Genomic DNA, 12,944 nt, shown 5'->3' with positions numbered 1-12,944 from the left:
TTTTATGCAGTTTGGTAGAACACAATAAATAAGTTTGTAAAATTCTATCCGGGGAGTCAGCATGGATTCCAGCTAAAATGCAACAACCGATTCCGAAACCGATTGAGTCGGAATCGGTTGTTACATTTGAGTTGGAATCCATTCTGACTCCATTCAGAAATCCGAACCGGTTCTGGAATGGGTTACACTGGACAGGAGAGACCTAAAGACTACACGCCACCGAAAAACTGCCTAAAATTTAGTATTTTTGACTCAATCTCGTGGTATCGTGCAGGAAGGTAAAATTGGGTAAACCGTGTTGAAGGTAGTTTCCATTTAACTACGGCAAAAATCATAACTCAACCTTGAGTATGATTTACTTAATTTTAAGGTAAATTTACCTAATTTTCAGTATAGCCTAAACAACTCAAAAGTACCTTACTGCGCGGAAGACCTCGACTGAGTCGAATCTCTCGCTTTGTTATTGACAACACTAATAAGTGCGAAAGCGACGCACAACTCAAAAGTACCTAAATTTAAGTTAAAAGAACTTATTCTGTAGGTTGTTTTATTTTTGCGTGTAGTTTACAGTTCGGAAAATGGATCACGGGATTTGCATCGAAATTTTATCAGGAAAAATTTCCCACAGAGATCTCTACAAACTGTCAAACCAAAAACTCTGCGACTTCTTAACAATACAAACAGTATCAAACTTGCAGCGAATTGCAAGCCTTTAAGCGAAGACTACATATTAAGAAGACTGATATCTCTTTCCCTCCCCCATACAAACAAGAGGCGACAGATGTTGCAGCACCTCTATCGTATGAAGGTAGGAAGCTTAATGTAAAAGTGTATATGTGTGTTTGCATCACTATGGGTAGTACCACCTTTACCCGCAAGGGGCGTTGCTGTTACTGTCTCCAGATTCTGGACAGAGTTGCCAGTCTTCTAGATATGAAGTCTTCGCTTTAAGGTTAGTTTACTGTTCCGAAAACGTGTCACGGAATTTGGGTCCCTGTGTATTTTTAATGGAGCTCGGGATTTCAAATCCCGTGACGGGAAATGAGCCTACACAAAAATGACAGTTTTCCTGAAGTGTTAACGCAACCGCGGGAAACATCACGGGATTTTAAAACTCTCCACACATAAATCCGGCCGGGAACAATTTAACACAAATTGTTTCCGTCGGGGAAAACAGTATTTTTGAAGGTTTGCAATTCACTGCAAGTTTGATACTGTTTGAATTTTTAAGAAGCTGCTGAGTTTTTGATTTGACAGTTTGGGGAGATCTCGGTGGGAAATTTTCCCTGATTCGAATTGTTTCGAAGAAACGCTAATGGCAGTTGTTACTATTTTGCGTATTTGATTCAAACTTGTTTCTATGGTTGAGACGACAGCCTCTCAAAAAAGATTATAACTACAAGAGGTCGCATGCCGCTGTTAACACTGATGATTTATTTTCTCGCTCTTACATATGCTAAGCCCATTAGTTTGACACATATTGCCCCGAGTACACACATGTCATAAGGGACCATTCATAAATTACGTAACGCGAAAATTGCCCAACATTGAGTCCCCATGTAACAAATTGTCACAAATTTATTTATCCCCCTCTCCTATTACGTAACAAATTCTTTAAAAAAATTGTTCAGTAAAACATGTTACGTAACGATCTAGCTTACTCCCCTCCCCCCATATGTCACAACTTGTTGTATCCCATCCCCCCTCCCCCAAAACGCGTTACGTAATTTATTAATGGTCCCTAATGGGATACAAGATGCTACAGCGAGACCCCATGTTTCAGAGTCCGTGAATACATGGAAACAGCAGCGCTTTGTTCCCTCTAGAAGTTACAATCTATTGTAGCTTTCCTAGTCACCTAGGATAGGATCCGCCAGCTGGCTTCTTCTTATATTTTACTAATCCCTATTGAAAACGACATACCCCCACTCGACCAATGTTGCCAAAATATTGGTTTTGTTTCGGTCGTATATTTGTTCTGATTAAAATATTCTATATTATGTACCAATTTCATGCTTCTGGAAAAATCAAAGATTTAGTCTTTATATCCGCATTTAAACGATCATAACGTTTTTTTCCATCGGAATACAGCAAAACAAAATAATATATTCGTTGTTGGACATTACGAAAAATATCTTCATGCCTCTTCATTTTTGTAAGCTGCTTTCTGAGTCAAGCAACCTCTGTCACAAGAATAATCTTCTCTATTCGGATTTATTTTAAATATTCTAAAACTACTTTTCTGCAAGGTTTAATTTTTGTTTTGGAGCAATGTATAGGTTTTTTCTAGTACTACATGTGATCGTTTCGGAGAAAACAGCAGTAGAAAATACACGCTCCTATTTATACCGATGATCGATTCAGTTGACAACTGTAACATTCAACTGTATCGATAGTACCAAAGGAAGAACAAGAAGCGACTTCCGGGATAACTTTCTCCCTGTTTGCTCAGTACTTCCAATTTACTCGGTACTGGAACAGACAATTTTTACATGAAGTTCAAAATATTTTCATACTTACGCTACACAGTCTGTTGATTTCGAAAAGAGGCATTTCCGCATTATTCCGCACACAGAACAGAATCCACGATAACCGCGCTACCGGATCTCTCGGGAACTTCAGTTCTGGATAATATGTTTGATTTCGTCTGCCAAATAATGCCTGCACTTCATAATTACAGACGGATGTTATAGAAAGAAAGCGGTATCTCGAGAAAACAAAAAAATCATCATAGTTAACAATCGTCGTTTTATGTTTGATATCACAATATGACAACACTTCCAAGCAGCCCTTTAGTACTTTTAGTTTCCAAGCCGAAGGTTTGCCTATGTCACTTTCGTCCAATCACGAGCTGGTTCAGAATTGGTTCAAAAACAGGGGACAGAGCTGGCGGATCCTATCCTAGCTAGTCACCATTTCGTTTATTAGCGCATTTCCCCAAAATTCCACGCGGCCTTTCCCGATTGAAAGGAACGGCCGCGCTCCGTGAAACACCGCGCTTAGCCCATCTGTCATAATATCGCGAATTTGCATAACGAAGCGCACATGTTGTTCCAAAAAACAGCCCTGCGCTATTGAGTTCCACAAGATGACGACACGAATAAACTCATGATGAATGAAGTTCATGTTTGACAAAACTCGGTGGTTTGTTTACTTTGTCAGTTGCGTGAGTTCGAGTGCAACGGATGCTCACCCAGTAAAGTTCAGCCGGAAATCAACTGGAATTCTGGCTGGTTCCAGTTCGTACACGGGCTCCAGTGACACAACCGATTCTAGTTAGAATCGGTTGTTGCACTGGAGCCGGAATACGAACTGGAACCAGCCAGAATTCCAGTTCATTTCCGGCTGAACTTTACTGGGCATCTGTTACATTCGAGCCCACGTAAGTCCCAATGTAAACCACCTACCGAGAATTGTCAAACGAAGTTCATCCGGCTCATTTAGTAGGGTTATGTCGGTTGGTGTAAACCCTAATGCAACGTTGATTGGCTGATTATACCAGGTGCAAGTGGTGCCAAAATTAACCACGTTCAGTATAATTCAAAAGTTCTTTTTAGGTTAAAGAATTGATAAAATTGGTTACATGAGCTAAAATAATCAGTCAATTTCTGTTTTAAAAACTGTCCTTGCGTTTAAAACAAAATAGGAGGCTTATTACTACCGCTAAATTACTTAATTTTAAGCGCAAATATAAGTGCTAGTTACACCAAAAACTTTTGGCAACCTTACAGTGGCATTTAGGAAGAGTTGCGGCGGCGTGTACGTTTCAGTGAATCTCTCAATACTGCGAAACATAAAAATGTAACCACCTTATTGATCGCATGACACGGGTTTCATGAACTACAATGAAATGTCAAATCAATAAATGAACTAGATGAATCATTTGTTATTTTTATCAACATAAGAACAATCAAAATCGAATGAAAGAGAAAGGTTCTTTGCGCAAAACAGTAAATAGTATCCAGATAGAGGTTGATAATTTCAGTTTAAATATATTCATACATAGTTAAATTATTAGTGACACTTCGACGTACATAGTTGTTGGCTGTTTAGACCTAAGCTATAACACAAAATGCAGCACGATAACATTCTAGCTACGTTTAAAATTCTAATTATAGGAGAGAGTGGAGTTGGGAAATCCAGGTAAACAAACCCATAGAACTGTAATGGTCACTACAACCTTTCGACAACGTCCCGTGTAGACTAGGATATAAAATCCGATGTTAAAATAAAAAGTCGGATCGAATCGAACCGTGATACACCATAAAGAAAAAAATATTTGAATCGTGATTTTTCTGCTTATCACTACGCTATAATTGCGTATGGAAATGAAAATCATCTGCTGATTGCGCAAACATCTTACTTTTCAGCCTTATGTTCAGATTCACAGAGGATGATTTTGACAAAGACCAGGCGTTAACCATTGGAGTAGACTTCAAAACCAAAATAGTCGATGTAGACAACGTTAAGGTAAAGCTTGCCATTTGGGACACTGCGGGGCAAGAGCGCTTCCGAACACTAACACCTAGCTACTACAGGTACTCGATGAATATTGCTTCCAGCAGATGCTCATTAGGATTTCTAATTTACAGAGACGCTCAAGGTGCAATCCTAGTATATGACGTCACAAAGAAGGAAACTTTTCAAAAGCTGGAATCGTGGCTGAATGAACTCGAAATCTACGGCACTCGCAACAATATGGCAAAAATGATAGTTGGGAATAAAATCGACTTTGTTGATCGGGAAATCAGTCGAGATGAGGGGTTTAGATTTGCGAAAAAACACCGAACAATGTTTATTGAAACGTCCGCCAAAACCAACGAAGGGGTTAGGGACGCATTCGAGGAAGTGGTCAGAAAGGTAGCTTACGAAATGGTTGCTTCTTATCGTGATCACTATTCATTTATTTTTTTAATTATAGATAATGGAAACTGATGGCCTTTGGGAGCGCAATGAGTACGGCGATGGTCTGGACCTGAATAGCAGGGGACAGTCAGCAGGATCCTGTTCCTGCTAATTTTGAATCATCCTGGAATCCCTTTTTGGATTTAGTTACTAAGCCATATTTACGCAACTATTTTCTTGTTTAACTTCTACTACTGGTTTGTGTTTATAGCAATAAACAAACTATTATACTAACAGGATTAGGTCAAAACAAAACTAACAAAAAGTGATGATATTTTATACTAAATTTAAACATGTGTCTAAAAATCTTGTAAATCATATTATTTTAACGAAGTACGCAGAGATCCGCATCCTTAGATTCAATAGAATGTGATACAGGTAAGTAATTACAAAATAAACATTTGGTTAATCTTGATTTTATGCTTTTCTCGCATAAAATCGTTTTTCCACACTTTCGGTTGGTATGATTAGCAAACAAATGTTTTCTTCGTGTAGGAGTTTATATATCGTTTATTCTGAAACTGTGAAATCCTTTGTAATACAAAGTAATTGTCTAAATGTTCCTCGATAATCGCTCAAGGTAGAAAGAATCCGCACTATTCCTCTGCTCATGCCAACCCACGGTAGTCGTCCAGTTTTCGCTATCGGCAACAGCTGGTTTTATATGCATTGCATTTCGTGGTTCATTTCATACGCATACTTTACTTTTTCCGTCTGCATTTCATGTTTCGAACTAACATGCAACTATACAATCTAAAATAAAAAAAATAGACTTACCAATTTGCGCATAAGGGCACACGAGCTAACTCTGAAGTGCATTTAAATGTTTAGGGTTGCACTCATCAGTGCAGGTGTTTGGCTCTCATGCCAAAAGAAAGTTCGTTTCCCTATACTCGTCAGCGATCCAGAGCTTCTGTGTTTGGCTAACCGAGACATCATATCGGAACAGCCAGTTGCATTTGGCGTTTAGATATATCGTAGCACTTTTAGGGGAAGGGGTAGGGGTATGGCAAAGTGTTACATGTTTTGACAAATGGGAAAAGAAAAATAAGCTAGAGCGTTACATGTTTTTACTGATTTTTTTTAAGAATACGTTACGAGTATGCGAGTTTTATTTTTTCCCAAAGAAAAAAATGGGTGGATAATGTCTGGGACATAACCGAAGTGAAGTAGAATATACTTAGACTGTTAATTCGAATGCTGCAATTTTTATTATCTTCTGCATGGTTGCATTAAAATCAGTTATTTCGGTATTTATAGTAGAAATCCAAATATAATGGTTCTCGCACATTATTACTGGAACTATATCACATTACAGTCACGTAAATCACTTGCGATGCAGGGCTAATTTCAAATGTTAGGCTCGCTCCAAAGTTTCAACCCGCTACCGCTAGGTTATTTTCGAGTGGGTATTATTATCTAGGGCCCTATTCTCACAGTCACGTCACTTAGTGACTAGAAGGAAATTTTGTTCTAGTCACTGGGTGACGTGACTGTGAGAATAGGGCCCCTATACTCGCCACATTACTCATCGGTCCTGATTATTGAAATGAATGTTTGATTATTGAAATGAATGTGAAATTTGCTATAACTCTGCAATTATCATTAAGCCGAATATAAAATAAACCCGTCGTAATGTGGATGTACAAATCCCGTCATACGTGCACCTGTTATACAATTAATCTGGTTCTACGGAACGTTAGAAAACTGTGTTCATAGCAGCACATACGATTATACGTAAAGCAATTCGTATCATTTGATCAGCTGAAATTTATAATATCAGCATCCAATAAACCAACATCATCTCCTTCGCACAACGTATAACCACCTAGAAATGGGCGAAGTCGATGCGATTTTTTAAAAATCAATCTTTTTGCCTTTCTCATATAGAAAGGTTATGCAATCACTCTGAAAAACGTCAACCTAATCCCGGCCCGGAGGGCCGGGTGTCATATCCCATTCGACTCAGTTCGTCGAGATCGGAAAAAGTCTGTATGTGTGTGTGTATGTATGTATGTGTGTGTATGTGTGTGTGTATGTGTGTGTGTGTATGTATATGCGTATGTGTCAAATAATGTCACTCATTTTTCTCAGAGATGGCTGGACCGATTTGCCCAAACTTAGTCTCAAATGAAAGGTGCAACCTTCCCATCGGCTGCTATTGAATTTTGGATCGATCGGAATTCTGTTTCCGGAATTACGGGTTTCAGAGTACGGCCACACAGAAATTTCTCATATAAACTATAGGAAAAATTAAAAATAGAATTTTTATTTTTGATGCTAAATGTGTTCAAGGTGCATGAAACGTCGAGATTTGATGCAAACTCGAAAAAAAAATTTGACTACGATTCACTTTTTTGGATTTTGGCACATTTTTGCCTTTCTCATATAGAAAGGTTATGCAATCACTCTGAAAAACGTCAACCTAATCCCGGCCCGGAGGGCCGGGTGTCATATCCCATTCGACTCAGTTCGTCGAGATCGGAAAAAGTCTGTATGTGTGTGTATGTATGTATGTGTGTGTGTATGTGTGTGTGTATGTGTGTGTGTGTGTATGTATGTGCGTATGTGTCAAATAATGTCACTCATTTTTCTCAGAGATGGCTGGACCGATTTGCCCAAACTTAGTCTCAAATGAAAGGTGCAACCTTCCCATCGGCTGCTATTGAATTTTGGATCGATCGGAATTCTGTTTCCGGAATTACGGGTTTCAGAGTACGGCCACACAGAAATTTCTCATATAAACTATAGGAAAAATTAAAAATAGAATTTTTATTTTTGATGCTAAATGTGTTCAAGGTGCATGAAACGTCGAGATTTGATGCAAACTCGAAAAAAAAATTTGACTACGATTCACTTTTTTGGATTTTGGCACATTTTTGCCTTTCTCATATAGAAAGGTTATGCAATCACTCTGAAAAACGTCAACCTAATCCCGTTTTTTTTTTTCGACTCGTTTAGGGTTTCTGGATTTTAACAGAGGCGTAGTTGATGGTTTACGGAGAGGGGTTACACCCCCCCCCCCTCTACTGTTCGCGCCCCTCCTTTAAAAATCTCCTTAAATCACCCCTCAGACCACCACCCCATCCAGCCCTCATACCCCTCCCTTTCAACCCCGTCATCTTTAAACCACCACTATATCACAAAGCATACCAATTTAAGCTGGGGAGTCGTTCGTTCATGGGACTTTCGCCCTCTTCACATACCCACCCCCGCATGACAAAATGAGTTAGCAAGCAGATAACATTGATCTAATGCTGATTAGGCTAATGAAGTATGATATTTTTTTGTTTCAAGTGTTTCACCGTCGACACGTAGCTCATCAAGTTCGTGGCTGGCATGCCATTGTGTATAAGTGCAAAGTGTACTAAGAATGTAATGGACATTTCCACAATTATGTTGAACATAAAAAGCCTCCGTGCCATAGTTTAGAGAAATGAGAAAGGCACAATTGCACCGCTAGGTGGATTAAAACAGGTTTTGTCTCGAAACATCGATTTTTTGCATCCAATCTTCTCAGCCTTAAAAAAACGATCTGGTATAATCGATTTTTCTTTTAAAATTCCCATTGAAATAGATACGATTTTCTTACAATCGATCGTTATCTCTCGAAAAATCGATTTTTTTCATTTGATCTTTCCCAGTCCGATGTTTGACAGCACCGATTTTTATTATATAAAAAATCGATGTCTCAAAATCGATTTTATTTTTCGATATGCCCATCGCTAATCAGTGCAAATCAAATCGTCAATCGCATCCACACTACCGCTAGCCAGCAAAAACGTACCAAAGAGAGCACTCCAATGTATACTCCTAGTCCCGGAATGTATCCAGAATTTCTCGCAGGGTAAATAATTGTTTCATGACGATCATCCTTCTCTATACCCGCATCGGTATTTGCCGACAAAGAATTCAACCAAAGGGCGTTGTCTGCTGAACTGAACACGGTCGGAATTAAAGATCGTTATGTCTCGATAGTTGTTATACTCGGATTCATATCAAGCCTTTCCACCAATCCGCACGCATTTATTCTTTCACCCAGATCATCCCGATACTTATTCTGCTTGTGCCTTCTCTACCATTTACTCAGAATAGCGTTGTATAAAACCATCTTTCTATCATTCCTTACTAAAATGTGAAGTATCGTCCTAGCGCCCTAGTTCCGAACTACTTTGATACAGCCACATAAAGATCTGTAGACCAATCTGAAGGATATGTACTTAATTTTTTATTAATTAATTTCCGAAGATATGTGTTGTTAATTGAAAATTCCCAAAAGGCTTTTCAATGTTCAGACCCGCTTTTTACATCCTTGTACTTTGACTACATGGAGCAGAATATTATCCCTAACAGTGAAGCGAATGCTAAATCGCTGTGAACAGAAGTACGTCAACTAGCTCGGGTCGTGTAACATTTACATAACTCGGCGTGTTGCCGTCCCGCCTAGAACTTAATTGCGAGATCGACTTCACTTTTACCGCTGTGCCTATATTGACTGGTACTGGAAAGTTGGAGTTGTCGTGGTAATCTGCGGCTGTCATTAGTACCGACGGTATGAATAACAGTCTACCATAAAGCTCCTCACTCTCTCCTCTGTCTCTGATATGTTTGTCTACTAATATCGCCGCCATCGCTGAAACCGCACAAACAAATTCACGCTGCGCTGCCATCACCGGCACGTCTGTTATACCGTACAACGGAAGCCCTCGAGCGCTCCGACGCAATCGTGCTACCAGCCAGCGACTAGCTCAGTCGTCACGGCCCTGCGTTCGGAAGTCGTGAGGGGGTCTTCCGAACTCCCTTCTCAGGCGAGTATTTCGCTTTAAATGACGATCCGCTTCCTGAAAACCTTCTGGTTTCTAGCATGCCATCTGGTACATCACGTCCTTGCAAAAGGTCGGGACGCTTGGCACGTTGCGTCGACGGTTTGCGGTTGTTATAAAAAAACGTCAGAGGGCTAAGGACGAAAATCGACGACTTGTACTTGGCTGCTCTTGATGGCGATCACGAAATTTACGTTCTGACAGAAAGTTGGCTTGATGATCGTATTACATCGATGCAGCTCTTCGAAGATTCTTACGCGGTTTATCTCCTGTTGATTTGCTATAGATCAGTGATTGTCAACATGGGATCCGCGGACCGCTAGGGGGCCGTGAAGCCGTTGCTGGGGGTCGGCGAAAAAAAATATTTTTTCCGAGTGCATATTGAGATTTCAAGTCTTGTTTCTTAAAATACTGAATATAATCTATTGATAACATACAAGATCGATGTTTATCCGTGGGGGTCCGCAGCAACTCAGGGTGACACGAAAAAGGTTGAGAAACACTGCTGTAGATAGTTCATTAAGCATTGAAACAGTTTGGACGAAGATTACTACGCAGACGAAGAACTACTTTATTGGAGCTGTTTACATTCCTCCAGAAAAAACGACTTGATTGCTCTATTGCGCAGCTCCATTCAGACTCTATAGAGCGCGCTTCTTCTCAGGCAGATGCAAACGATGTGATGATAGTCCTTGGCGATTTCAACCAACCAGAACTGATGTGGGTTTCTTCTGGACGTGGGTACGCTTACCCTAACCCACTATCCTCGAAAACACGGCTGGCAGGATTAGCCGCTTACTTCTGGACGGGATGGCTTTTAACGGACTAAATCAAGTAAGCAAGATTTCCAGCCATCAATCTCGTTTTCTTCAGCTTGTCTTCGACAATGAGAATGCTTTGAGTGAGTGTTCTGTGAGTGTAACTTCCAGTGTGATCGTTCCTTTAGATAACTATCATCCCGCTTTGGAAATATCCATTTGAATCATTAGTTCACCACTATATGAAGAAGCTTTAGCCACAGAGAACGGACATCCATGATCGAACAAATATTTTAATAAAACGTGTGTAAACATTTGAGTTAATATACATAATAAAACACTAGCGCCGCCATACCAACTTATCCCAACTATCCCTAAAATCCATTCCGGAACCGGTTCGAAATCCTATGGAATCAGTATGGAATGTCTTACCCACAGTTCCCCTACACAAGAAAGGCGGAAAAAGCAACATTGAGAACTACCGGGGAATCACTTCGCTGAGAGCCGAGTCAAAAACTGTCGAATAGCTTATTACTCTTTGCGAAATCATAGCACATAGTACATACAGTATAGTATATAAGCAATTAATGTTTGTGTATTATAGTCTACAATTGATTGACGAATAAATTCAATTCCATTCAACTAGGTGCTGTTAGCACTTGTCAGCACGGATTCTTCCCTGATAGATCGGTTGAGACGAATCTAGTTAGCTTCACAGAAAAAATATCAAAGACACTCTAGGTGGACACGGTCTACACAGACCTTAAGGCCGCTTCCGACACAATTAACCACGAGATACTGCTAGCAAAGCTTGATAAACTAGAATGTATCACGAGATTCTGCCACTGGCTGCGATCCTATCTTTTACACCGCGGGGTCGGGCAAATTGGTGACAACGTATCTGAATCGTTTTCTGATAAGACCGGAGTTTCTTAAGGTAGTACACTAGATCCGTAACTATTTTCATCGTTCGAGAATGATGCGGTCTTCGTTCTAATACGTGGAGGAAACTGTTTTTTGCTTTTTGATGACTTGAAAATATTTCTTTCCATAAGGAATGAAGCCGATTGCCGTGAGTTACAGTGTCTCATCGATACATTTTACAACTGGTGTCGAAGAAACATGTTGATTCTTAGTGTTGCGAAATGTTTTGTCATCGTAGAAGGAACATGCTCAATTTCAGCTGCAACATTGCTGGAACCCAACTACATAAGTTCTGAATATAGTATGCAGTTGGGCTGGTGTTGGAGAAAAAAATTGAGGTAGAATACTTCTAACGTTTCAATATAGGGGTCCCGTTTCAAAATTTTCTGCCGGAATTTTACCCGATTTTTTTAAACGTGAATATCTGCCGTTGCACTGAATGGAAAAATAAGATTATTAGGCTATCGGATTGGAAATATATACAACAATTTTGTTTCCAATTCGGTAGTATGTACAATTACTAAAAATAGCGGAAATAATGGAATTTATGAAAGTAGCAATTATCTAATCCCTGATTGGTCGGTACAATTCGCTCAAAAAGGAAGCGTTACTGGGACTGCCTCTTTTTCATCGAATGAACTGCGACACGTATAAAAAGGGAACACAAGAAAAATTTGTTAGTTTGTGTTCTGACGTTGTAAGCGTAGCAGCTGCTGCGTTTCATGTCAGCTCATATTCATCGATGGTAGGTAATAGATACCATGACTGTCGCCAGGCGCTGAGTTCCAGAGTGCGCCGTGGTGAATTTATCTGTATGTTTCCTCTGGCAAGCCGTAGTGCGTACTGTTTGTTTCGTTGTGTAAAGGAGATGGTGTTGGCTTATTGGATGCTAATATTATAATTTTCTGTTGATAACGGTCCGTAAAACAGATTAATTGTATCCACATTAAGCCCGGCTTATTTTATGTGCGGCTAGATGACGCAATGCGCATTTTACTTATTTTGTTTGCGAATATCGCGGCTACACAAGTGAAAAGCTCCATTATTGTGAAAACTCCACTCTAAGATACCTGCTTGGTTAAGGTTTAAGCATACTATTATTTATGAAAACATGGGGTAAAACGCGCCTCCTAAGGAAATATGATCATAGTTTAGCAACAGAACATTAATTGGGAGAATTTAATAAATATCATTCAACCAACATTTCCCCCTGTAATCGCAATCATAACGCTTTGAAAAATGTTCAAAGTCAATTTAATAATTCACAACAACAACGAGACAGAAAGCTCGTTGGACTAACACGTAATTTTGTTTTTTGTCGAGATTTCACAAAAGTGTAGCTTTAGTCTTAGATTATGCAATTATTAGGTTCTTAAAACAATTATTCTGTTTTAGATTAGAAAGATAAAAAGAAAGTAGGTAATGTCAACGACATTACCGAAATGAAGTAGCATACATTTTAAGTTGTTAATACGAACACTGCAATTTTTACTAATTTCCGAAAGGTTGCATTAAAATAATTTTTTTTGGTATT

General features: G+C 39.4%; 1 protein-coding gene across 1 annotated transcript; it reads left to right on the top strand.

The window, feature by feature from the left end:
- Positions 1–3,890: 3,890 nt before the first annotated feature.
- On the top strand, positions 3,891–5,320 carry LOC131688506 (ras-related protein Rab-18-like). Its single transcript, XM_058972798.1, has 4 exons — positions 3,891–4,143; positions 4,371–4,538; positions 4,593–4,860; positions 4,922–5,320. The coding sequence occupies exons 1-4, from the start codon at positions 4,073–4,075 to the stop codon at positions 5,015–5,017; spliced, it is 603 nt and encodes a 200-aa protein (XP_058828781.1). The 5' UTR covers positions 3,891–4,072; the 3' UTR covers positions 5,018–5,320.
- The last annotated feature ends 7,624 nt before the right edge of the window (positions 5,321–12,944 follow it).

The sequence above is a fragment of the Topomyia yanbarensis genome, chromosome 3 (genome assembly GCF_030247195.1).
Source record: "Topomyia yanbarensis strain Yona2022 chromosome 3, ASM3024719v1, whole genome shotgun sequence".
Lineage (NCBI taxonomy): Eukaryota > Metazoa > Arthropoda > Insecta > Diptera > Culicidae > Topomyia > Topomyia yanbarensis.
Note: the sequence above shows the minus strand (reverse complement) of the source record. Positions and strands in the feature narration are given on the sequence as shown.